Source organism: Carettochelys insculpta, chromosome 5, assembly GCF_033958435.1.
Source record: "Carettochelys insculpta isolate YL-2023 chromosome 5, ASM3395843v1, whole genome shotgun sequence".
Taxonomy (NCBI): Eukaryota; Metazoa; Chordata; order Testudines; family Carettochelyidae; genus Carettochelys; species Carettochelys insculpta.
Genome location: NC_134141.1, coordinates 36,911,530 through 36,938,758, shown reverse-complemented (window position 1 = coordinate 36,938,758; position 27,229 = coordinate 36,911,530). Strand labels below are relative to the sequence as shown.

The 27,229-nt window shown below is 39.2% G+C and overlaps 1 protein-coding gene across 30 annotated transcripts in view; it reads right to left on the bottom strand.

Moving 5' to 3' along the window:
• ADAMTSL1 (ADAMTS like 1) overlaps positions 1 to 27,229 on the bottom strand; it is a 627,217-nt gene that overhangs the window by 215,018 nt on the left and 384,970 nt on the right. For 14 of the 30 annotated variants that reach the window (XM_074994936.1, XM_074994935.1, XM_074994939.1 and 11 more), the window contains 3 exons: positions 17,484 to 17,611; positions 3,543 to 3,617; positions 1,244 to 1,289 (listed from right to left, as the gene is read on the bottom strand). The exons of 2 other annotated variants lie outside the window; for them this stretch is intronic. In XM_074994936.1, the coding sequence (XP_074851037.1) occupies positions 1,244 to 1,289; positions 3,543 to 3,617; positions 17,484 to 17,611 (249 nt within the window). Of the gene's footprint in view, positions 1 to 1,243; positions 1,290 to 3,542; positions 3,618 to 17,483; positions 17,612 to 20,368; positions 20,884 to 27,229 lie in introns of those variants that run through there. 14 more of the 30 variants (XM_074994959.1, XM_074994957.1, XM_074994958.1 and 11 more) reach the window with 4 other exon arrangements.

Sequence of the window (27,229 nt, the reverse complement as noted above, 5' to 3'; positions counted from 1 at the left end):
TGAGTCTGTCTGTCTGTCTCATTTTAGGCCTATCAGCCTCAACAGCGTCTCTTCCCTTTGTTCCATGTCATATTCCTTGGAACTACAGCATGTGGCTTGACTGACACAAATTAACCTTCTTGCTCTCCTCTGTGTCCCGGTGTAGTGTAAGTGCCTCACAGCTGGAAAATGGCCCACAAAGCAGCAGGCAGGCTCTCTTACGGACTACTCAACTTGTTGTCAGTACAGCACATGTCTAGACTGAAGGAAGATTTCAGTGACCCAAAGAATACCCCCGGAGTTACACAATTTTTGACTGAAGCAGAAGAGAGAGGCAAAAGGACAATAATTCTTGCTGCATGGGGATGCCAGAGCTGTGCAGAAATGATCAATTCTTTTTGAATTATGTTCCGTAAAGAAACAGGAGCCAAATCCAGAGGAATTTACTCAGTTTTTACCCTATTGTTTCTCAGACAGAGCTCCTGGTGAGAGGCCGCTCCATCTGGCTCTGTGAGGTGTGAAAATTTGACCAAATGCATGAGTAGCTTTAATTTCCATTTTTACTGGTGAAATTCATGCTGAGCCGTGTAATTTTGAATATTTACAGTTCTTGGCAGAATACAAGTCTCCCTACATTATGGTCCTCGCTTCTGTTTCTACCAGTGTAAACAACTCTTCATTCTGCTGCAAGAAGCTGGAGATGCTCATTTTACTACACTGAAAACTGAATTTCGTCACCACATATAACTGCAAGGGAGTCTTGCAAAACATCCTAATAAAACATTCAAAGGGATTTCAACCCTACAGAGGAACAGAAGAATGGAGGGGACAGGCAGGCCTATTTCTCCTCTACCACCCACTTCGTCCCATTCTTTCTCGCACTCAGTCCTTTCATGCTCAGTCCTGCAACCAGACAAATCACCTCCTGAGGTCCTTAAGAGTTTTACCAAAGAAAGAACAAGAAGAGGATCAGGCCTTTGCTGCACCAAACTAGCTATACCAAACAGCGAATCCACTTCTGGATATTTCACAGGATGGGTCCATTTTATAAAGGAAGTAATTAATCATGTGTGGATAATGCTAGTTTCATCAAGCCAGCTCCATACGCTCCAGCTTAGCTCTAAAGAGGGCGAGTACATACCAGTACTACCATGACACCAGCATTTTTTTAAAACATTATTGCTACTACTATTCACTTTTTACTATACAGTTATTAATCACAAATACATTACTAGTATTACAATCAAAAGTAAGATTCACTTACCACATTGCTGCATGTTCTATATCTAATGTTTCGACCTTCACAGCTCCTGTGTCCAAAAACAAAAATACGCCCCCCCGCATTAATAACAATACCACAACAATACTTAGTGTTTACTGTATTTTGCAAATTTGTATCTACAGCACTCCAAGTGCTTCTCTCAAATGAGAGTAAAGGACCAGGAAAATGAAGCAGAACTCCGTTTCTTGAATACAACTACATATTTGTATCGATACTCCTATACTTAGTTTCTTTTATCTGTTCCTTCTATATCTCCAAAAGTCTCTGGAAGAATCTTTCTGGAAGAAGTTCATAAACCTTGTAAACACAGTAAAGAGATGCAATATCAGCAACTGAAAGCCTATACCTGAATTTCATCAGTAATTTTTGACACCTCCCAAGTCCACATAAGTGACCTCACAGCTGTGTGTATTTGGCTGAATAACTACACTTTGCATCCACTTCGGCCCAAAGCTTAATACTGACACACAACCCTGGCAGCCAGACCATATGTGGGGGTATTCCTCATGGGCTAGGAGGAAAGGAATCCTTTCACAAAGCCATGGAGCAGCAATGAAGCCGAAAAATCTCCTCAGTGTTTGCCTCATGTCTTACATGGGAAGTCAAGGAGATACTGGTATAAAAAGTTATTCACATCCCTACATCATTTCAAAATCAATACTGTGGAGCCCCTGAGCAGCTGGTAGCTGGCCCCTACAGAATTTAGGGATCGCACACTCTTGTGGGTCTGCCGATTTATTTTTCTTCCTATACCAGCAGGGCCTTCTGTGTGTACAGAAGACTGCTTCAGATTGAGATGTCTTTTCCACAGTGTGGATTGATAACACAAATCTCAGCTCATTGACCTCAAGGGAATTTGATAGGCTGCAGGAGTTCAGAATTAGAGCGCCGCAAATAATTGATCTTTAAGTTCGGGGGGCGGGGAACGGACATTTAATAACAACAAAACCAAAATGCTTCACTTTGATATTTTCCCCCCATTTTTCAATGGTTTGAAATTTCCCCTCACCTGAACTGTAAAAATAAAACTAAAGGACATTTTGATACAAAAAAATGACAGCAGATTTGGTATGAACAGTTTAAGACAATGTTGAAATAAAACTTTTTGATTCTGGGGGAATATTTAAAAGGTATTTCCTAAGCAAAATGATTCACTGAAGCAGATGAAAATTTGCAAATGTTTCGATATGTCAAATCTGCATTTTTGCTAAAAAAATTTTTACTCAGCTCTATTCAGAATACTCAGAAGAGAATTTCAGTGAAAAACCAAATGGAGAACTTGGCCCTTATACCAATCTTCATCTATAACAGAAGAGAATTCCCTTAATTTTTAATTTCTTAATTTCTCTGCTTTTTTCCAGATTGAGCATAGTATGAATTCCTTGAGGACTACATGCCTGCCAAGTCAAAAGTTTAAACCCAAAACATTTCTGAATTATCCAAGTGCAAGAACAGTATCTGCATGACTTTGAGGGTTTTTTACAGGACTGAGAAACATTTTTCCATTCTGAGTTAACTCTAAAGTCACTTCCATATGTTTTCTTCAACTTAACCAAACAAACCAGAAAATTCACAAGACTTCATTCTCTCTTGCCTTGCACAATGTATAGCTGTTTACACATGAAAGTGAGTACAAAATGGTACCAGATAAGAATGGTGGTTTCACTGCCACTTTGCACTGTATGAATGGCCCCAACAGATGATGTAGAATGGATAAAAAATACCCAGTCAATTTTCTGGATTTAAAATGAGTATGAGAAATTTCAGACCAAAGATAATGCATTCTAAATTAATTAATATATACAAAAATGCTCTGTGAACCATAACTATAGCACAGCTAGTGCAATGCTTTCACAGTGCAAGAAAATTAATTCAGAGAAAAAATTGATCGTTCGGATATAAAAATTAAGGACCTAATTCTCCTTGTATGGCTTGTCTACACCTAAAAATCTGACCTGCTTTAACTATAACAGTATATTTAAAGCAGTACAATTTGTCAGGTCGGAGCACAGCATACTGGTATAAAAGTACTTCTGTGGCTGTAGCTTATTCTGGTTGGGAAGCTACAGGGATACACCATTCTAATGATGGACATGGGTCCATAAGAGCACTCATTCTGATATTCCAGTAAAAACCACAACTCTAAATGATGACGTGGTGCAGTTTAACTGACAAGTCCTGGTCTACTATAGAAAACAAATTACCAGTATCAATTAATTCAGTTGAGTTACTCCCAGTTTACATCAATAATTGAGGGATGAATGCGTCCACCTTTACTTACTTTACAAGACAGATTTTTAGAACTTTTGCCTCCTGCAAAGCCACCCTTTTTTCCTTCTCCAGCCATGCCCTCTTTCTGCAAGCATAAGTGACAAGCATGTAAGGCAGCATATGTAGGCAAACTCAGTGCATGCTTCACAACAAAAACTTTCATCAACCCTATTAGAGCAACTCCTTTGACAAGCCTGACATATACCTTCTTCATTAATGCCATGCAAATCATCAAACATCTCTACCTCACACAGCCCAGCTGTCACTGCAGCTTCAATTGCTATAATTTATAAACCTCAGAATTGATGAATAGCCACGCAAATGTAAGCTTCTTTGACAGACGCCTCCCAAGGCTGGATTGCCGTTTCTTTATATTGTCTGACCTAAAAATCAAGAGCATCGCTCATATTCATTCTCTGCACTTTGTGGGGAAACAAAGCAACTGCTCCACCCCCAGACATATATTCCTCCCACTTTCGCTCCTTTGGCTGCCAGCTGCACTTGTTCTGAACAAGCCTGAAGATTTGCATGGAACGAGAGTCACTATGACTCTGGAACTAGGAGTCCATCTTGCAAAATCCCACTTAACCCACTTGCTGTGGGCTTGTAGTTTTTCCCTGTGTGTGACTACAGCACCTTTCACCATCATCAGCTGTCATCGTGAGTCTTCAGAAGAAGGCAACAGCTAACCAGGACCCCAAACCTCAAGACAGCATAAGCAAAAAGAAGGAATACTGCAAGAATGACACCCCTGTGGAAGGGAACTCAAGTCACAGCCATGTCTTTCCTCCTAGAAAAAGGTATGGAAACAACAGAAGCTCATTTTCTTCTCAATGTCCCAATTATCCTCAGTGAGGAGTAAGGAAACAGTATAGGCAGCCCATTTCTATCATGTTCCTTTTGGTAATAAGAACTCAATTCCAAGTTCTGAAAATCAAGGCACATGTGTTTTTTTTTTCTTTTTAAAATAACCTAGTGTGTTGTACTTATGTTGTGTGTTTAATAAATGTTGTTAACACACTCAAAACTTAAAAGAAATTTAAAGTTTCCCATTGTTATGTTGCCACTGAGCTGCCATATGTTTTGCCCACACATTTTAGCTTTGCGGATCTTAGAAAATGTGACATTTTAAGTTTAGAAGACTAACAACTTATGCTGGACTCCCACCTTGCCTCGTGAAGCATCAAAAAAGTAGTGAGAATAGTTAATGTTAAGCCAAGAAAAGTGGGCAGGGATAGGCATGCCAAAATCCCCTGGCAAATTTAGAAATGAATCTTACGAATATTTTTCTGTAGTAGTAACAAAATAAACAACCAGAAGGCAAAAGGCCAACTTACTCACGGCAGTCAGCAAACTGGCTAGGAAAATCAAAACACAACTCATACATCTCAGGTTGCCAAATGCCCACATGTGGGAAACAGAGTAGGATAATGACCTAAAGTGAGAGCAAGACTAGAAGCAGTAATGCAAGAGATGTAAAATAGTTAGAGATTAATACTTTGGCATAAATAATATTTTCCACAATCTCAGTTTTAGGGAATCAGCATTTCTGGTGTAAATAATTCATCATAATTAAAATGAAACAAACACTGGCCCTGTGTGTGATGGCAGTACCTTTGGGTTTAAAAGGGAGATGCCAAATTCTACTCTGTGTTACACTGATGTACATCTAATGAAATTAACTGACTTATTCTAGATTGACCCCAACACAACCGAATGCAAAATAAGGCCCTGTGTTGTAACAAAGGAGATATTGTTAAAGAGGGTAAAAAGTAAGAAATCACTATAACTAAATATAGGCCTGAATCAAAACGTGGGTGCAAACACAGAGTTCTTGTGTGTATTTGAAATGGCACATGTGAACAATCTGCTCTTTTGCCATTGAGGGTCTTAAAATTTAACATTAATGCAAGAATGTTTTTTTTCCTGGCATACGCCCTGCCATCTTTAGGAGCTAACTAATTTATATCAGAAGTTCTCAAAGGTTTCCAGTGTTACTCACACTTACACACTAACTTTGTGGATGATAGCCTCCCCCCCCACAGATGAACACATAGCATTCCTACAGTAACTACAGGCTGAACCTCTCTAATTGAGCATCCTCGAGACCTGACTGGTGCCAGATGAGAGAATTTCCTGGACTAAAGGAAGTCAGTATTGTCTAGTAGTATTACCAACACTTTCACTGTTTACTGGGCTCTTAGATAACATTTGGGGTAAATAGAGCTAAACAACACAGAACACCGAGAGCCAGGACTGGCAACTGTAAACAAACTTTACGGGACTGCAGGAAACTTGGCCACACCCAGGGTTTAAACACCCAGGGTAAGTGATCGTCTTGCTAACTAAAATCATACCAGAGTATGGAGATGGCTGGCCAAGAGAGTTCTGGATTACAGAGGTTCAATTTGCACAGCAATAGCTTCTATGGAAAAATAATAGTGTCACCATATTAATCTTGTCTCCTAGAACCATCAGTCAGAGAACTACTGGCTTGGATATAACTAGTAGTAAAACTGATTAAAAATTTAAATTGCAAAAATTTTCACCTCTTGACTTTTGAAGGCATCTTTTACCAAATAATCGATTTTTTGACAACTCTGCCCATTAGAGAGCCTGATCAACAGACATGAAAATTAGTGAACTTTAATGTTCTATTGTTTCCCAGGGTTTTCAGAACCCACAGCAGGGACAACATAACTATTTCATCAGGAATAAATTAATAGGAACACAGCAATTCCCTTTGATAAGTAAGCATGTTTTAGTTATCAGATTTATCTGAATTCTGAAATGGTATTGAGTAATCAGTGATGGGTCACTGCAGACCAAATATCTCCCTGCCAGAGAGTAAAGATATCAGGATAACTGTCTTTTCCAAGGTAGCATGAGAGGACCACTTAAAAGTACACTTTATTTAACTTTTTATAACTAACTTTATGAAACATGTAGGTTACAATGACCCCCTACTAAATAATCAATTTTAAAATCTTTTAAAAGGTATATAGAGTTAACTCTGATTATTTACCTATTTTTCATTTTTTTAATTATGTTTTTCTCCACTCCTATGCCAATTAACAAAACTGTTAGTCATTATGACCTTTTTTCTGAAAGCCTGTTTTTAAATTAACCTGTAACAATGTGGTATTTTATTTCATTGATTTGTAGTGGCTGAGTGCATGTGATATGCTTGCTATTAGCTTGATTATATTATGCACACCTCTCATGTTCCGGGCAACAGTATAACGATGACCTTACATATCACTGTAAGTTCCCTTAAAACAGACACATTTTAGTTACCAGTGGAACAGCATATGCAAAAGGAGCACTTACGCAAGCTAGCGAGCAACAGAACAGGAATCAAAACTACTAATTACTTTATTCAGACAAAAGAAAGTGGTAAATATAGTAGTTAAATAAGCTGTGTTAACTGAAGATGTTAGATACATGTTAAAACCCAAACCATTTATCTAACCTCCCTACTAAGCTTTGGGGATTCAGATGAAGACCCAGGTCAATTACAATCAGAATTACATTTTGGCAAGCCAAATTCTTCACCAGCAAGATCTCGCAAAACGCACAACACACTCTTGTCTTTGCTTCTTTTGAAATTTGAGCAAAATGGATCCCAGATCCTGATCACATTGGTTACGGTTTTCCATAATGTTAACATGAGTATGGGATTTCACAAACCAAAGTCATGTCTGGTCTTGCCTGTCTCTAGAGTTGAGGGTGAGATTCTCAAAAGCAGAGAACACAGATTTAATTCAACTTCCAATTAATTCAATGGCAGTTCTCCTATTGACTTCAACAGGAACAGAGTTAGATCACCACAGTGCATTTGAACTGCACATCCTAAAAGTCTACTCATGAGAATATATGTACCTCTGACTCCCACTGACTTTGGCAACAATTACAGAAGAAATTACTGGAGACACAGAATGACACGGCAGTCATCAACACCAGTTGCTGTTGCTATCCCTCTGAAGTGTCAAAAGTAGGGATAGGGTTGGACTACAATTTGGACACATATTTCAACCACCTAGCATTTTGGGGCATAGAGGTTTGAGATCCCAGACATTCATTTGGATTCCAGCTCAGATTCTTATGCACACAAGACACTTGTGTTCAAATGTGGGATTTGGTCCCATAGTATCATAGAGGTTTGGGTTTTTGAGAATGTGTCAGTTTCCACTTTCAACAATTTTTTTTGCAATCTTAATAGTTATCTGAACAATGAATCAGACTACTGTAAGACATTTCTAGTTTGTCTAAAATGGCAACCATAAAACTTGGGAGAAAGTTAGGGACTAATACAAATGCAAAAGAAGAAAAAAAAGTGTCCACGCTTGGACAGATTGCTTTTAGATGTCTGTTTATTTTCATATCTTTAGTTATTCTGGTTTGTCACTAAGGTATCTTTGCTTTCTCTGGGAATATTTTTTAGAACTGCTTTTGGCCTTGGACTTATCAGTAAAATACACTTACAGTGCATACTGTATATACACACAAAGCCCATTACATTTACAAATATTTTTGCAGTTGCTCCCTAGCCAAGAAAGACAGTGAATGAAAGGGTTAGGATTAAAATAAATATTTTTCAGTTCAAAAAATAAAACAATGGCAGCTTTCTCCATCACAGCAATGGAAAGCAAGTACAGTACTAGAGGTTACTCTTGGAAACCTAAACAAATATACCCTGGCCTACTGTAGCATGGAAATGGACCTGAACTAGAGGCATCTAGAACATTTTTAGAATTCAAAATAATAAAACCCTGACTCTGACCATGCTTGACCTCACTTCCCTAGATCTGCTGGAAATGCTTCTCTTAATGCACCCTAGTATGCTATTAGCCTTCTTAGCTACAAGGATATACTGTTGATTCATATCTAGCTTTTCATCCACTGTAATCCCCAGGTCTTTTTTTTTTTTTTTGCCAAACTACAGGTTAGCCATTGAGACCCCAGCCTGTAACAGTACTTGGGAATCCCTCATTCAGAAGGTAAGTGGACCTAGGTTCATCATAAGAGTTTCTGCATGGTCATAATCTTTTCAAAAAATCTGCTCTGATTTTTGAATGAAAAGGTATGAAACCAGCTAAGATTTTCGCATATCTTGGAGTTCCCTTTATTTGGTACTGGTGAAGCCACACGTGGAGTACTGCAATCAATTCTGGACCTCCATTACAGAAAGGACGTGGATGCATTGGAGATGGTACAATGAAGGGTAATGAAAGAGATTAGGGGGCTGGAACATACGAGCTACATGACAAGGCTGAGGGATTTGGGCTTGCTCCTTTGGCAGAAGAGAAGAGTGAAGGTGGATCTGATAACAGTCTTCAACTTCTTGAAGGGAGGTTCCAAAGAACATGGAGAGAGGCTATTCTCTTTGGTGACAAATGGCAGAACAAGGAGCAATGGTCTCACGTTACAGTGGGGAAGGTCTAAGCTGGATATTAGGAAAAACTATTTCACTAAGAGGATGGTGAATCACTGGAATGGGTTAACCTAGGGAGGTGGTAGACTCTCCCTAGAGCAGGCGTGTCCAACCCGCGGCCTGCGGGCCGAATGTGGCCCTGGACAGCTAGTAATGCGGCCCCACAAGATCATAAACTTTTAACATTATTATGTGATTTATATACATTAACTATATTATATATTTTATATGCGGCCCAGGACAATTCCTCTTCACTCAGTGCGGCCCAGGCAAGCCAAAAGGTTGGACACCCATGCCCTAGAGGTTTTTAATCCAGGCTTGAAAAAGTACAGGCTGGGTGATTTAGTTAGGATTGATCCTGCTTGGGGCAGGAGGCTAGACTTGATGACCTCTTGATGTCTCTTCCTGCCCTAGGATTCTATGAGTCGTAAGCATTTTCACACTGTGGGCTACATTGCAGTATGGACACAATGTTTACCATTTGCAGGGGACTCTCCAAGCATGTGGACCTTCTCTCCTCTCCTTCACAATCATGTAACATCTCTGTGGCAACTACAGCAATTGCTTACATGGAAAAGCTAAAGCAGGAAAGTATTTCACTTACTATTACAGGTCATGAATGTGATAACAGCTGCAAATTAGAAAAGTCATCATCCTATGACCAGTCAGCTGCTCAAGAGCCACTGGCAAGTGTTCCATAGACCATAACCTGGGAACTGATTATTCTGTGAACTTTGGTGGTTTGCAGACTTTTGACTCAAAATTAGGATTTAAACTTGGGATTTTTGACTTGTTAGTTAGAACCTGCAACATCTGTTGGAAAATGGGGGGTGTTCCTCCACACCATTAAACCAACAAAAGTACTCCCCACCACTGTGGAACTTAGTTCAGAGACTAAAACAAAACAAAAAAATGTTAGGATGTTCAATTTAGTCAAGTGAATTCTACCACATAATGATATTCAGCATTTATTTTGGACTTTAGATCTGTAACCACAGGATGATTTTGTGTACACTCGTCCATTGCACACATGTACACATCCATTGCACAGTCCCAGTTACTATTCTAGGATGATAGGATCAATGAAAATCATTCTCTCAAATCAAATAACTTTGCCTGTACATGCTGCTTAGTGATTCCATAAGTGTTATAATGACCATATTTAATGATCATGTGTGTTTTATTAGAACACTGTATTTGAACTTTTGCATATGTATGCTTTTAATAACGATGTCACTTTTACCCCACAAACATTTCTGCTATGTACTGTACGTAATTTCTAATCCAGCAATAGCAGAGGGAACAATCCAAAGAACAGATGAGAGATATTTAAAAATGTTATTCTAACTGAACATTTAAATGTCCTTTGCTAGCTATACAGAGTCAAACAGAGAGAATAATAACTAGAACAATTAATTAGCATTTGCATTTGTTACTTTTGTAAAGGTCCTTTCTTCTAAATATGGTAACTGGGATGTTGTGGAGTATGATTTAAAGCAGAATTGGGACTAGTCCTGATGTAATCAGACAAGAAACTTAGAAGGAAAATAAAATTCAGAGGAAAAGGTGATGACATAAGTAATTAAAAACAGTCACAATGAGGGCTAACCAACATAGCAAAGCCAGTGACAAAGCCACGCATGTCTACATTGCAATAAAATACCCACAGCTGGCTGTTGTCCGCTGCCTTGGGCTCCCAGGGCCTGGGCTCTGGGGTTATAAAACTGTGGTATATATGTCTGGATCTGGGCTGGAATCTGGACTCTGGGACCTTCCTCTCTCATACGGTCCCAGGGCTCAGCCCAAGCCTAAACATCTATCTACACTGAAATTCTACAGGCCAAGACCTGCTAGTCCAATTCAGCCGATATGAGCCAGCTATAGGTGTTTAACTGCAGTATAGAGTGATCAGAGAACTCCAGATGTCATCCTCAGGGAAGGCTTTCCACTGATCACTGATGAACCCTACCATCCAGGCTACTTTCTTGGAAAAGTCCCATACTGGGTTTTTGGAAACCACAAGAAGAAGGAGAAGAAGAAGAAAAGCTTAATAAAGAATGACAGCCATATTGAAGGTGTCACATTTAAAACTGAGATTAGGAAATTTTTCTCCATGCAAGGCAAAATTAACCCCATTGAACTCTCTGCCACAAGGTGTGACTCACACTAAGAGCTTAGCAGAGTCAAAACAAAATTAAGCATTTCTAATTTCTGCTAATGACCAACAAAGTAGCCATACTTATAACGGTCCATATTAAAACAAGAAAGTTGTGGAAGGGCTATGAATCCTCATGCTTCAGGGAATAAACCAATGTTCTAACTAGTTGGAAGAAAGAGAAGGAGACTTTTCTGGGGGCACTGCAGTCAGCATTCATGAACCTCTGAAGCACATTACTAGCCTCTGTCAGCAATAGGATACTGATCAGCACATGCTCTGATCTAAGACTAAACTTCTTTCGTTCCTGGAATTTTATGGGTGGTTTAAAAAACTAGGCACATTTTACTTCTAAAGAAAATTTCTCTGTCTACTCAAGAAGTTCTGAAGATGGACTTCAGGAGAGATAACAAAACCAGCTGATCTCCATTGTACTGGGAGGACACGTATTATATCTTCCTAACCCCAAGGTTTCTTTTAAATTACAATAAAAATGATAAGAATTTGTGATTTTCTGTGTTGAGATATTAAAGACAAATTTGTTTATCTTCAATTTGTCATTTGGTTTTTGTGCTATTTCTTCCATTTTGCAAATATGTCCATTGCATATGATTTAACTTAAAGATTCATGTTGTAAAGTTGTAGTGGGACACCTTGAGATGACCATTATTGTCATTCTCCCACCTTGTGATTATTCTTTATATTAATAACACCCACTAGCTTTATATGACTACATTTCTAGCTCAGGATTAGCTGGGCCTAGAATTTTGCAAGTGCTCTGGCAAATGACATAACAGACAACTAAGTCCATGATTACACCCACAAATCAGGGGCATAGACCTCTACAGTTATTGTGAACAGAAGCTTGGAAAACATGCTCGAACACTAAGATTACTAGTATGATAGTAGATTATGCTATGGACTTTAGAAGCAAGCACATACAGCAGCAATTCTTAAACAAGATGTAGCATAACATAACTAAAAACTCTCAAGTACTTCATGCTGATCAGTGTATAATGGATTCTTGTTCTGATATTGCATTTTAAAGCAGCCAGGGGACCACATGAATGCACCATACACACAATGTCAGAATCACACAAGTCTATATGAGATTGGGTTATTTTAATAACTTAAACCATAATTTGCATCCTCAAGAAGAGATGGCAACTAGTGTTTTGTGGCACAATTCCACAGGTAGACACTGTCCTAGAAAAGTGTTATAGACCACCCAGACAGCATAAAAGTACACCATTTAATTCCTCATTCCCCATAGAAAAAAGTGTCTATCGATGCCTGTTATAAAGAGTGACTGAGTCAAGTTGGAGCAGAACCAAGGATCATTCTAACTTACCAGATCCATTGGATACACTTTGACATATGTAACAATAGGATTCTGAATGCTTCCCTATAAATCCAGCCCACTATGTTACTACCTGTAAGCCCTCTGAAGAGTTTGCATCTGCCAGTTTGCACTGTCTGCAAGATCTCGTGAAAAAAGAGTGGGACTGCTCCTCAATGCCAGATGAATTCAGGAACCATTTCAGCAAGCAAAACAAGTGGGGCAGAAGCAGCTGGATTTGTGGTTTGGACATATTACCAAGGAAGGAAGGGAAGTATTTAAATAAGGAAAAAAATGAATTCAAACAAGTAACTGGACCGGCATGGAGACACTAAACAATGCTATGATTGTGACTCACTCATGTGAATTCTCTCCCTTTCTTACCCCTGTTGCTTTTATTGCTGAGGAAAGCTTAGCAGGAAGATGTTAATGTTTACTTTCTTCCCCTACTGCCCATATATCACCCATCCAACGACAAGAAAACCTTCATCCTGTTGAGCAGTTTATACAGGATTTCCTAGAGGAAAGAATGATGATAATCGATTTCCACCCTTAAACTTGGATTCAGCAGGCCAGTATCCACAGAATTTCACATTCCACTAAGTGTTCTGCTTTACATTCACACAGCCTAGCCCATGTGCCAGCCTTCTGCCAGAAACAGCTAGTAATTTTAAGTAAATACTCTGGGTTTTCAATTAACATATTATCTCCCAAGATCATTCCCATAGCTTTGAGAGTTCCTCCTTTCCCAACCTTCCTAGCTTATTATAAATTCATGAAGAATCTGGAAGATTATAGAGGAAGAAATATCAAATTTACCTTCCTGCCAAGCCCAGAAGCAATAGAATAATTTTGATATAACAGCATTCATTAACATGCAAAGTACAGCTCAAGAGCTCCTTGAATATTTATGGGAGTTGGGTGGGGTAAATTTAGATTAACAAAACTGATGTGACAGCTCTTTGCAATTGCAAAATATTTCCAACGAAAGCTGGATTTAAAAAAAGATTTGAAATATATGAAGAGTTCCCAGCCACTTACTTTTCTGTGTAAATCCACTCAAATCAACACATGCTCTAGGCATATTCTTTACCTTGATTGCAACAGACACTTATTCTATCAGTCACACAGCTGAAAAGTACAATGTTACTTTTACCCCATCTGGCTGTTGAAATACCTCAGTTCCTATAGTACACAAAATATAAGGGCTAGATATGGGGAATGGAGCCAAGACCATATAAAAGGGCTTTTTTCTCTGGTCTGTGTATTACCAGAGCACATATAAGCATGGTATTTAGCAGCTAATACAAATTTGGTCTGTGTGAAAGCACCACAACTGCTACTATAAGCCATAGGCATGCATGTGAGGGCGGGTTCCTTCACCTTCATTTTAGACATCTCATGGTGGCCATTATCAGCAACAATATACTGGACTGGAAACACCTGTGCTCCAAATTTAGTTAGACCTTGCAACTCCTGTGTTCCTAATTTAGTTACATTATTACAGATATTACAGTAGTTACTGTAGATCCCAGATTAGATCAGAACCCCTTGTCCATACATGTGCCGTACAGCAGTCCCCACCTCAAAAAATTAATAGCGTACTAAGCAAGACTGAACACCCGAGTGGAAACAGAGGCACAAACAGGCAAAATGTGTTGCCTGAAAGCCACAGAAGCAAGGTTAGAACACAGTTCCCTTGACTCCCACCTCAATGGGCTGTTCACTTGACCACAAGCAAGAACGAAATCACACAACTGGGTCCCACCTCTTAAATGTACTACACATGCAAAATACTTGTGTGTGTGGGAGTGACAGCAAGTTCAACTATCCACATCCTCATCATGTTTCCTTTGTGTTTTAGTGGAACTGTTAGAAACCATACAACATGGCCCTTTCGGTTTTTGTGGAGGCTATTTTCCTCTCTTTGGTGCGTATTCAATAGGCAATATTATATTGGGCACAATTCCTCTCTGATTTAACATTTGCAAGCCCACTGACTTCACTAAGAGTGGCAGTCATATAACCGAGACCAGAATTTAGCCATTATATTTCAAAATATATTTTCAAAGGAATTGTCTGCATCATTAATTATCAACTACTTAACCACAAAAACCTCATGCCAGGGCTCACTGGCCAATATTCCACACTTCCTATTATAAGTGTATTTATATCCCACTGGGATCAAAAGTAGCTCTGAATATACAGAATATTAATTGGGAGATAAACCAGGCAGCTCAGAGAGGAGAATTCTGTCCTAAATGCTCATTATGCTATTTTAGTAACTTATGTAAACACTGACATTATTTAGAGTTTGTTGAATGTAAAGGCATCAGAATGTCAGAGCTGGGATCTTCTAGGGGATCTGAAAGCAGAATTTCAAGCTAACGCTTCATTCTTGCACAACTGCCACATAAGCCTGAAAGCAAAAACAGTACAGGGCCTAATATAAACAGCAGGAGCACTGTGATACTAATCAGAGCATTGGCAACTGCAGGTTGGAAAGAATTGATTTCAGTTTGTCAGCTGCATTTCATTTAGAAATGGAACAAGTATTCTTTGCATAGCTCCAAGGCTGACAAGATGGGCTCCCTCTCTTTTTCCCCCCTCACTGTTCTGGGAGCCATCACATATCATGAACATTCATTTCTCCCAGGGAAAGAAATATTTAGGTTTGCTTTGTGCATTGGTTGGTTTCACAATACTTAGCTATCTTGCCAACTTTTAATTTACCAAAACAATTCTAGCTTCCTCTTTTAAATTTCACTTATTGTACAACTTATGTAGCACATACCCTTCTGTAATGTGATCAAATATATCAAGCAATGAACTGCCCCACACATGTTGACTCAGGTATTTCTTATAGTCTTGCCAGATTTGCAACTGTCATGAATTTACGTTTATTTCAAAATCCCCATAGTTCAGTTGTGGGTTTTTTCTCCTCTTCCTTGCCCCCCAACTCAACTTTATTTTTTAGTTTTAAAATGCTTGTTTAGCACAAAAAATAATAATTTAACACTTTTTTTTTTAAATTTGGAACTCCATACAAAGCAGAAAAAAAAAGGGGAAAAAAACCAGTTCTGCATTTACGACAGTGCTAGTTCAGGGTCAAATTTTACTGTTTACAATTTATTGTTACCAGCTAGCATAAGTTATGCACATAATAACCCCCTGAAATCCATATTAAAAACATGAAGAGCACTCTCTCATTGGACACAAGCGCTCATCCAGTTTTACAAGGCAGAAAGAATTGATTTTCTACGAATGGAGCATTCATACTGTATTGAGGACAAATGGAACTTATTTATGGGTTTAATCTTGAGACATACTCTGACTTTGCCTTCCTCTTTCACCTTATCTAGACACAAGGACCTGAACAGCACCAGACCTACTATGGTTCTGTTGCGTGTAGGAACAAGAGACAGCATAGGTGGATTCCACACACCCTTGTGCACTATGGAACAATGGTCACTGCTCCTCCATCACAATACTGGAGGTAGTTGGGTGGGGAGTGGGACACAGATAGGCCAGGAGGCCCAGACATTACAGACCTTCTTCCCAGACATCAATCTCTTTAAGAGATGTTACTTTAAGCTAGGCTCAATAGCATGCTTGACAGCTTGCATGCTTGAGAGCCACTCCGGCTCTGTATTATGCTTGAGTAGAGATGATTCCCATCCTGCCCTCTCCTGAGTAGGTCTCCTAAGGAAAGCCTGTTAGCTGAGGCTTTGCACAGGCACAGTAATTTGGCCCCCAATCTAGAAGCAGAACAATTCACTGGTGCTTTTATACAGGGAAGCAATGGATATGTATAGCTTCCTTTGACTTCATGGACAACTCACTTATCAAACAGAGCACTTGATTCATCAGCATAGTAATTACAGGCACCAGACAATTCAGTTCTAGTCTCTGTGCTGCTTAGATCCTATGCAAAAACACATAATATTCTATTTTTGCCTTGTGATGCAATGTCTTATGCCATCACGTCTTTGTTAAACAGTGTTATGTGTTGTAATATCAGACTCATGAAATGCTTTCAGAGAATGCTTTTCTTGTTTTATTACATATGTTTCTATTTCATTGGTACATAAAAGTAAACATCTGAAGGATGGAAGATTATTTTATGCTCATGTGCTGCAACATAAAAGATGTCAGGTTTTAAGCCACGACAGATACACCTGGAGTTTTTCTTCATACTTTTCTCTTCCAGATGTCTATTTATACTTTTTTCACATAGGCTCCACTTTTGAGAGCTATGATCATGCGCAAATAATAGTTACTAGAAATATTTCAGAAATGAGGCTTATCAATAGTTCAAAGTGCTTTCATTTACATCTCATCATCTACATTTTAAAAAATGAGAACTGAGGCACAGATGGAGAAATCACTTAAGCTAAAGTCTGACATCTCAACAACAGAAAGAGAACCCAAAACTTCCATTTCCAAGTGTGCTGTCTACTAATCCATACTGCCTCTCATAACCATTTGATAATTTTATCGTACCCTGCGATGGAAGGAGACCTTATAGCATGAACTGGATTTAGGGAACTCTGGTAAATTTGAAGAATACCATCTGTAGAGCTGTTATCTTTCTCACTTACGCAGCCCAATATATTATTTTGTGTCTATGTGATAGTTTTATAAACTCTATGTGGCTAAAGGTTTCAGGGAACTAAATCTGGTGAATTACCTCCAGACCACTATGTGGGTGTAAAAAGGATTACCACTCAAACACAGATGGTGCACAGGAGTTTCACTTTTCAGTAGCTGGCAGGGTAAAGTAACCTTAGGCAAAACCGAGCAGAAAACTTGTGTTCCTCTACAGGTTTCTTTTATAAATGGCACCCTTGACTATCAAACCTACTGGATGGTTGCCTGAATTTAAAAAACAAAACAAAACAATCCCCTTCCACTGAGACCGAAATTTCAGCACGATGCAACACACCCACTGCTCTTTATGTTATGATATATGTCAGCATGTTGGGGTCTCCCACCACTAAGATAAAAGCATTTATTGACTTACTTGCTGCCCAGGCAGCGTCTGAGTGAATAGGAAGCCCCTCCTCCACAAGTACGGGAACATTCACTCCATGAACCCCAGGCATCCCACAGTGTATCACGGTCTTCCTCAGACCGAGCTGTTCTGGAACTCTAGTAGAGAGAGAGAAAAAAAAAAAGAAAAACACAACACATAATCCAGGAGATTAGTGCAGAAAAAGTGTTTTAAATCAATCTTATTGTAATCGACTTCATCTTTCTGCATTTCAGATATGCTGCAGGTCTTACCAGCTCCTGCAGAAAGCAGTTTTGCTCAAAATTCCTAACTGCTTGGCATTAATATGATTTTTGCAGTAGACGGTGTTTAAGTTACCTAATTTCATCCTTTCAGCATCACATTTCATCCCAGCTTTAAGACAGGAAAGGATTAAAATGCAAGCGCTTCTTATACAGCAGTGATATTGGGCATTTTCTGTGCTTGTGGGGAAAGGCACCTTCAGCAGGGCAGAAGAAGAAATTACAGGGTTGTACTTATGAGTAGTTTTGATCCACTAGTTAAGAAGAAAACATAATAGACACCCTGGGCCTCCAGGTTGGGGGACAGGCACAGGGCTAGCAACTCTGTCCCACAAAACAAATTGTTAAAGAAATCGTGATGGAGAAATCGACCATTATTGCATGTCATGGTCTGCAGGAATCAATCATATATAACGGCCAGTGGTGAAAGTCGAGAGGAAGCCCTTGTATTGTAGCACTCAAGATCAATATAAAAACCCAGCAAGGCTTTTGGAATATACAGTCCATGTATGAAACAAGGAAGCTAGCTGAGGTCACAGAAGAGAGGAGACACCACAGTTTACACTTGGTGTCACTGGAAGTAAATGGATGGGATCAGAAAGATTTTCTTCAACAGTGCCATAAATTGAGTAATGTAGCATACAATAGAAGACAATCCAAGAGGCATTAAATGAGCACTTTCTCACTCCCTGAAGACCTGGACTTCTCAAATGATCTCTGTCCTGTTACATATGCAGCACCATACACAAGAAACAACAACTCAACACATTCACCCAGCAAACTGAACTGAAAATCAACCGCAATAACACATATCGTGACCTTAAATATTGCCTCTCCATAACCGGTGTGGAAAGGGAATTATGTTCTCATTGATGTAGAAACATTCACATACCTGGGCAGCACCATTAACCAGGACATCCAGAACAAAATCACCTTCGTGAACTTGAATGCAGTCTGGCAATCATCAAGATACAATGCCAGAACTAAACTCAAGATTTATCAAAGTGGCATACTTTCCAAACTATTACATAGTGCAGGATACTGGGGAGTGAGATAGCAGGACATGTCCAAAGTATCTTCATTCCATGTAACCTGCTTCAGAAAAACCTGCTATATCTTTTGGCCCAGAACTGTCTCAACCTGTGATCTAGTCACACAATGCAGCCAAGAAGAAATCAGCACCATCGTTGCCAGGAGTCATTGGAAATGGACTGGCCGTATACTTTAGATGAAAACTGATTCCATACCAGAGCAGCAATAGGATGAATACCGAAAGGCAAGTAAAAATGAGGCCAGGTGGGATATATGAATTTGGTTCTCTGTTCATGTAGACAGCGTGTTCCTACATCTGTGTTAATTCATGATATTAAATAGATCAATATTACAAAAACATTGGATTCTCACACTGATCGGTACACTATTAAACTCGCCAGCATATTACAGAATACTTAATTTGTGTGGTCTCTATTCTTCCTCCTTTATTCAATTTGTTACACAGTGGTTTCTGCATTTGCTTTTCTTTAAGAAACTGTTGCTACAAGTGTCTTACAATAAAAAAAAACACTTTTTACTCTCTTTGACATGTGTGAAGGAAAGTTATGGGTAGCTTACACTTTGGGAAGTGATTGATTAATCCTATGCATGCTGTGCCGCAGAACACATATGAAAGCACCACACCTTTTTAAAAGGCATTCCTCTTCATTTTATTGCCACAAACATCCATATGGCAATTGAGGTGTTATTTCTTTAGGACCACAGTTAATCTGCAATCTCTAAAGGCAGGAAAGGGTTAACTCAATTTATAAAGAGTAGATGTTTTCTAATTTTGATGTCTTCTAAAGAGCTCCTTTCTGAATAAGGTAACACTTTTTTTTTTTTGAGAATTGCTTATGAGTGAAGTATATGGGAATTGCACTTCACTAGCAATTTAGTTCACGTAAAAATACTTCACAGGCTGACATCATATTCACTACAAAGGTCTGATTCTACTTTCACTCACACTGATGTGAATCAGCAGTTATCCCATGGAAGTCAATGGTGTCAAACCAACATAAGTGAAATCAGACACACAAAACAAATTGGCAACCTCGTACAAAAATTTAAGATTTGCAGGACAGCAGTCAGATAATTTTTCTCCTTCACCTCTTTATTTTTCAGTTCTCTCTATTCAGTCTTGGAAAATGAGTCACATATATATCGGCTGCATGGGTGGAAAAAACAAGTTGTTTCCCTCTGGCTGTAGCAATGAATACAAGTGTTTGTTTTTAAAAGGAGCACTGAGTCAGTGGCAAGGGTAAGGCCCAGAGCTGAATGGCAATACATAACACCATTGGTCTGCTGGCCCATGCTCCTTGATATTTCATAATGGCTCTCATGCTACATTCCTGATGCTACTGGTCATGTTCCACTAGAGGTACTGGGGGTACCCCTTATCAGCCCAGGTTACATTCCTAAATAATACAACTTATAGTGAAATGACTTATAAAATGTAATTAGCTTGAGATGTGTTCTCAGCACATACAGTTCACACACATGTATATACATATAAATGTACCTATAATGTATAAAAACAACAAATAGAAATAGATAAGACAAGTATGTTGCTATTCTTACCTTGTAAATGGATTTGATGTGCTTGATGGTGGATGTAAGGTACACTTGCTGAGAATTAGGGGGAGTAGAAGGGAGATGGGATAGGGGAGTCTTCATCATTCAAGATGTCAATTTCTTTATCCTCCTCTATGCCTAAAGTCTGTGGAACAACTGTTGGTTCTGCTTCTTCCACATCTTGAAGGCCTGAAGGTCCAGCTTCTCCCATGACTGGCTTGGGTTTCTTTGCTTTCCTCACCAAGCATTCAAGTGTTGTCTGCTTCCCACCACACATTTTTGCATCCCAAATCTCTCAATAGCATGACAGGCTGTCATTTAGGAGATGTGCAACCTTGGAAGAGCGATCAGTCAGATGAGCACGAGTCTTGATTGTGTCGATGATTTCATCAGCAAGGTTAAAAATATGGTGAAGAGACTTCACTGTAAGTCCTTTATCTTCCTCCTTTGTTGTTGTTTTTTCATTTTCACCTTGGCTTTCCTCTTCAAATACTTGCTTATTTAGCTCTCCCAGGTCTTCATTACTTGGAAGTTCTGAACTAAAAGCAAGCAATTCAGTCAAACCCTCTTTGCCAACATTGTCAAACACCATCTTCGTGAGCGTCACCAGCTCCTTTCAAATCATGGGTTGTATCTAAACCAACAAAGTCATTCACTGCTTCAGGATAGATTTTTTTTTCTCCCACACCCTCTTCATGCATTGAACACGTAATTCATCCCACGCTGCACCAATGTGCATCACTGCATCTATTATGTTAAACGTTTTCTAAAATTCTTGCATGGTTGGTTTTCCTTTGCTGTCTGTATCCTGGATGAGCCCCCTGAATGTCCAACATAGATAACAGGCTATAAAGTTAGCGCTCACACCTTGTGCCATTGGTTGAACCAGCGACGTAGTGCATGGTGGTAAAAATTCAACTTTAATGTTGGGGCATAATGATTTATAGTCTAAAGGCATGTGCAGCAGCATTGTCTACAAGAAGAAGAATTTTGAATGTGAGATTTTGCTCTTTTCAATATGTTTTCATTTCTGGAATAAAATAATCCATGAACTAGACATGGAATATTTGCTTTCTTATCCAAGTGTTTCTCTGAGTCTTCCATACGACAGGGGGATGAGACTTGACGTAATATTTCATGGCATGAGAGTTTGCGCTATGATAAATGAGCAGTGGTTTAATTATCTTGTGTCCCTTGGCATGGCCACTGAGCAAGAGTGTCAGGCAGTCTTTTGAAGCCTGGTGCACTTTTTTCATTAACAGAAATGTAGGTTCATTTCCACATTCTTTTCCAATAAAGTCCCATCTCATCCACATTAAAGACTTGTCATGGATCGCATTCTCCTTCCTGAACGATCTCTCTCAACTTTGCCTCATACACTTTAGCTGGCTCTGTGTCAGCACTCGCTGTTTCACCTTACACCCTAATGTTCTTGAACCCATAGCGTGACTGGAAACTGTGAAACCAGCCATGGCTAGCATTAAATGTTTCTTCTTTAGAAGTGCCTCCCATCTCCTGCTTCTCTTTATCCTTCAGGAATTCGAATAACCTCACTGCTTTCTCTTGAATGGCACTGAGACTTATCAGTGTATTCTGCATATGCAAGTCATCCAACCTCATAGCCAACATTGTCTCCATCGTTTACATCACCTTCCTTCTTTGCTGAGTGATCGTTACAGAAATGCTTAGATCTTTACAGAAGACATCTATGCTTAGCCTTTTCCATTACATCATCCACATTCTTGGCAATGGTATGAACCGTTGTTGGAGGCAGGCCAAGATGGTGAGCAACGTCAGCAGCCCATTCACCATTTCTTATATGCTTTATCACATCTATTTTCAAAGCAACAAATTAACACGTTGCCTCTTGCAAATAACACTTAATTTTGCACCAACATGTGATTTCCCAGTCATGGTTAAAGGACTACACAAATATATTAAGTATGTGCACTCGCAATGCGTTCACTACAAAACTTACAGACAGTAAGGGAGGATGACGCAAAAGATTGTGGTCCCTTGAAAAATGATCTGTGTGGATCTGTGTGATGCACAATAATTTAGTTTCCTTAATTAATCGATGACATATGTAAAATGACTTATAATGGGGACCCCCTGTATAACAGTTTCTTTTGTAAAATTACAATATATAATTTTACACATACCTGTGTGCAGTGCTCTGCCCAAAAATAAATGGAGCTGGATATAGTCTCAGGCTTGGCCTACACTAGGCACGTAAGTCAACTGCAGATACACAATTATAGCTATGGCAATTGCCTAGCTAGAATCAACTTATCTGCAATCAACTTACCTGGTCGTCCTCACTGAGGAAGGTCGATGGGAGAGTTTCTCCCACTGGCCTCCCTTACTCTTCACAATAGCGAGGAGTACAGAAGTCGACTGCTGACCCCTCATAGGTTGATTTCATGTGTCTCTGTCAGACCTGTGAAATTAAACACTGGAAGATCTACCCTGAATGGGTCGATCTTCCGGGTAATGTAGAAATGGTCTCAGAAGAGTAGCCAGGTAAGTCTGTAGCTTCGCAAACAACAAGCCGGCTTGTAGCACTTAAAAGACTAACCAACTTTTTAGGTCATGGACAAGACCCTCTTCTTCAGATGACTGGAACAGACATTTAGAATCTAGGGTTTACATAGCATGTGGGGGGCAGGGGAGGGAGATGAAGGAGGAGGGGGAAAAGGGTTATTTTTAACTAGTAGAAGCATTAGATGAAGCAAATTCAGTTAAGAAGGATGTGTTCTACTCCTGAGAGTTTCAAAGGTGGGGAAATTGCCCTTGTAACGCATAAGACGGTTAAGATATCTGTTGAGGCCTAATTTAAATGTGTCAAATCTGCAAATGAATTCCAATTCAGATGTCTCCTTCTATAATGTTTTAAAACTCTTTTGCAGAAGAATGGCTACTTTTAAAGATGGATATATTCAACTTCTCAATTCTGAATTCACCTCCATCCACTTGACATTATACCCAGGATACCATATCCTCCTGATCTCTTCCTTTCAAGAAGTCATTCAGGATCTGGTACAAAGGCCACTGAAGTCAACGCCATGCTGAAGTTGCCTTTCATGCCAAATTGTGTGGTGAGTTTGAGGATGTGCCTAGTGTCCATTTTAAGTCTGCTACATGGCATGGTCACCAGAAATGTGTCTTAAATAGGTGTAGTACCTTCTTCCCCAGCCATACATTTCCTCAGAGCAGGTTCTAATTTAGCTCGATAATTGAATCATGTTTTAACCACTGTGACATGCACTACTATGTTGTTTTGCTTTGGATCCCCTGGCTGTAAAAAATAGTCTGAATTAATTTAGTGGGAGAGAACACTGGATCCAATCATGGTGTGTATTATAGTGATTAGTCACGCTAACTTCTATCCTCTGTTTCTCAAAATGAAGTTCAACTTAATTTTGAATTAACCATATAATTGCTGGGAGTAAATGCATCAACTAAAAGGAGTATGTTAACTGATTAAACTCCTGACTAGAGCCAATCTGCAAAAGATCACACATGCAACAGATTTCCAGATGCATTCCATCCCCTTGATGTAATCTTATTAGTATTTATTTACATGTAAGATAAGAATAGTTAGATGCCAATTTACTGAGGTTATTTCTGATGGTTGCTTTCTGGCTACCAGCATCATAAAACGAAGAAGTGTGCTACTTGTTTCTGTTTTTTCCAAAAACCAAATGTTATCAAATTGTACACAGTCATGTGCGCTTGTATTCAGGATTGGTAAAAAGTCCAACCTGAAGTGTGGGGTTGCAAGAGAAAACCAGAAAAGTGAGGGCTCTTCATCACAAATTACAAGCAGCTCAACTAGGCATGCTAAGGTCCAAATTTCTCGGAAATAAGTTGTACACCCACCCAGAAGGAGCCATGTGCTTGTTATTTGCATTCCAAGATTTGTTACAAGACCTATACATTCCCAGAAAGTGTGTTATCTCAAACTGGAATAGGCTCCAAGATTTCTTTTAACAAGCGAAATAAACATTGCTCATATTAGTAAAGTGAATTTCCTTCTTCTGAACTCTGCATTTGAGACTGAAATCCTAGCATTGCCTTAAAAACATTTCCAATCTAAAAGCACTTGTTTTCTGAAAATTTGAAGAGCCTGCAATATTAACAAATAAGGATTTACCATACAGTACAGATTTAAAACAAACTTATACCCCAAGGAAAATGATTTCAGTCCCACACAGCCAATAATTTAGGAAAGCAGGTTTCACTGAACTGAAGAATGCATATTTTTAATAAAAATCTATACAGTGTTAGCCTAGATCATTCTATTTGTACACTTGTAAAATTTCAACCTTTATCACAGAATTCCTCAGCAAATGAGAAGAAGTAGGACAGCAGCCAGACCAGCTTCGAAATTCTGCTACCATTTGAAGCTCCCATCAACTAACTCTTACCTCTTTCTTGGAAAAGCCTTTATACACTCCTGGTCACTTTGCTCCAGGCTATGTTTCTCTAAACAGTAGTAAATGCCACCTGTCCAGAATACAATCTCTGAGCATGGTTCTTTATAGGTTTCCATTGAGATAAGAATGGCTTTCCTCTCGCTGGCCATCATAATAAGCAAGACTCAGCTTGATCTCCTTTTCAGCCATCCACTGCTTTGTCTATGGTCCTTTCGATTTTTTTTTTAAATTACATTTGCCCCAGTAGCTGAGATATCAATTGCAGAAATATCACCTCCTGCAAGAAATTCCCACCGCTACGGCTACAAATGACAGGCATTGAAAAAACACCAGGAATAACTGAAATTGAAAACAATCACTGAGATCAGTTTAGGTCTGGGATGGCTCAGCTCAAGGGACGTGCCTCAGGACCCAAGTGCGCAGCCTCAGTGGGACCCGAACTCCAGATAAATCAGTGTTACTTGGACTAAGGTCATATTGTTCATCTGCTTTCTCAGGGTAGAGAGATACGCACAAACTACCCCTCCCCCCACCCAATAACAATTAAGCTGGGTTTATTAATAAATAAACAATTTTATTGAGTATAAAAGTTTGGATTTAACTGGTCATAAGAGACAGCAGACAGAACAATGTGGAACACACAAGCTAAGCTGACTACAGTAAAAAACCAGTTACATGGAGTATCACACCCTCAGTTAAGCTTCTTTCACAGACTGAAACACCTCCCCATCTGGGCTCAATCCATCACCCTGTTCAATCTTATATGTTTCCAGCACTCATCTTGGATGGTAAGCAGGGGCGTCCTGACATCTGGCAGCTGCCCCTATTTTGGGGCTTCCCACTTTTATATAGATTTATGAAAGGCAGGAATGCTTTGTGTTGAGGTTAATTTTTTCTCACTTTCAGTGAAAAAGTAAAGTCTTCAAGATGGTTCTACCAAGACATGTGGTCATGTTAGTTGATGCTGGAACCCAAGTATAGCCCCTCCTCCCAGGCTTACAGAAAAACAAGTGTATTCACAAGTCATCGTCCTGATTATTGGTCCATTAAGTTCCGTGAGTACTACTAAATGCCCTCACTTAGCATGACACAATAGTAATACAGGTTTATACTTCAGATTTTTAATTACAAATACAGGAATAATGCATGTACACAAATAGGATATACACATTCAGCATATTATAACCTCTCCAATGTCTCCCAAGACATTTTGCATAAAGCACATTCCAGTTATGTCATATTCACATGCATATGTTCATAAAGCAGAAGGAATGCCATGTAACACTGATTTTCCTCCTTCTCCAGTAAAATGCAGTTGAACTGATATCCTCCAAGCAGCCAGCAAGTTCTAGAGATGAACCAGTGACACAGCCCATTGGAAATGCCATTAACCCACTGATGAATGAGGATGCTGTTGCAAGTGATGGCTATTTCCCAGATGACATTTGCTGCTGGTTTTGGTTAGGAATTCAGATCATCTGGTTCTTATCAGAGTCCCACTGTTTGGGGATATGATGATCTGTCTGTGACAGTATGCAAGACATTTCTGAGGCCATTGCCTAAAATTGTTTTTTGCTACTGCAAAATGAAGCCATTAAGAGAAAAGAAGATTTTTTTAAATATAAAGCCTTCCTTGGCTCCAGACACACACAGTTCTAGCCCTACATGGGTTCTTTTACAATTATTTCTGTTTTGTTACTTTAGCTATTCTGACAGGTCAGGAATTTGCTACAGTATAACAACGCTGTCCTGAGTGTGTCAAGATTTAACTGTGCTCTGGATGTATCTAGGCGTATAATGTCAGGAGACAAGATTAGAGGCCTCATCCTTTTTTAAGTTATAAAAAATTTAAAGTTTTCCCTAGTACAAATATATGTTTTACCAGATTTCACTTGTCAAATATTTTGTATCTTTCTTGCATTCCATCCAAGGCACGGATGGGCAATAATTTTCTCAGAAGGGCCACTGCATGAATCTTGATACTGGTTATGGGCTGGCTCTGGATCGCCTGGAAGGGCTGGGTCTTGGGAAGGAGGAGTAAGGTTGGGAGGGAGGGGAGGCCATAAAGAGGTAAAAAGAGTGTATGAGTATGTAAGAGCAACACTTTGGCAATGTCTACCATATATTTTTTTATTTTTATTACACTTTTTTCAACATCCAAAGGTCAAAATAAGTCAAGAAAGCATGTTCACACAGTCACAGCACTGCAAAACAGCACTCTCATTTACAGCCACAATTCACAGGCACAACAGTGCAAAAGGAGTGCTCACATTAGCCAATAATAGCTGTGCTTTGTTCACACATATTTATTTTCTACCTTAAAGATGCTGGTGGAGTCTGGGGTGGGGGTGGGGTTGATGACAATCATTAGCAGAACTGAAGTTGTTATTTTGAGGGAAAATCCCTCTTACCTTGGCTTTTTGTGCAT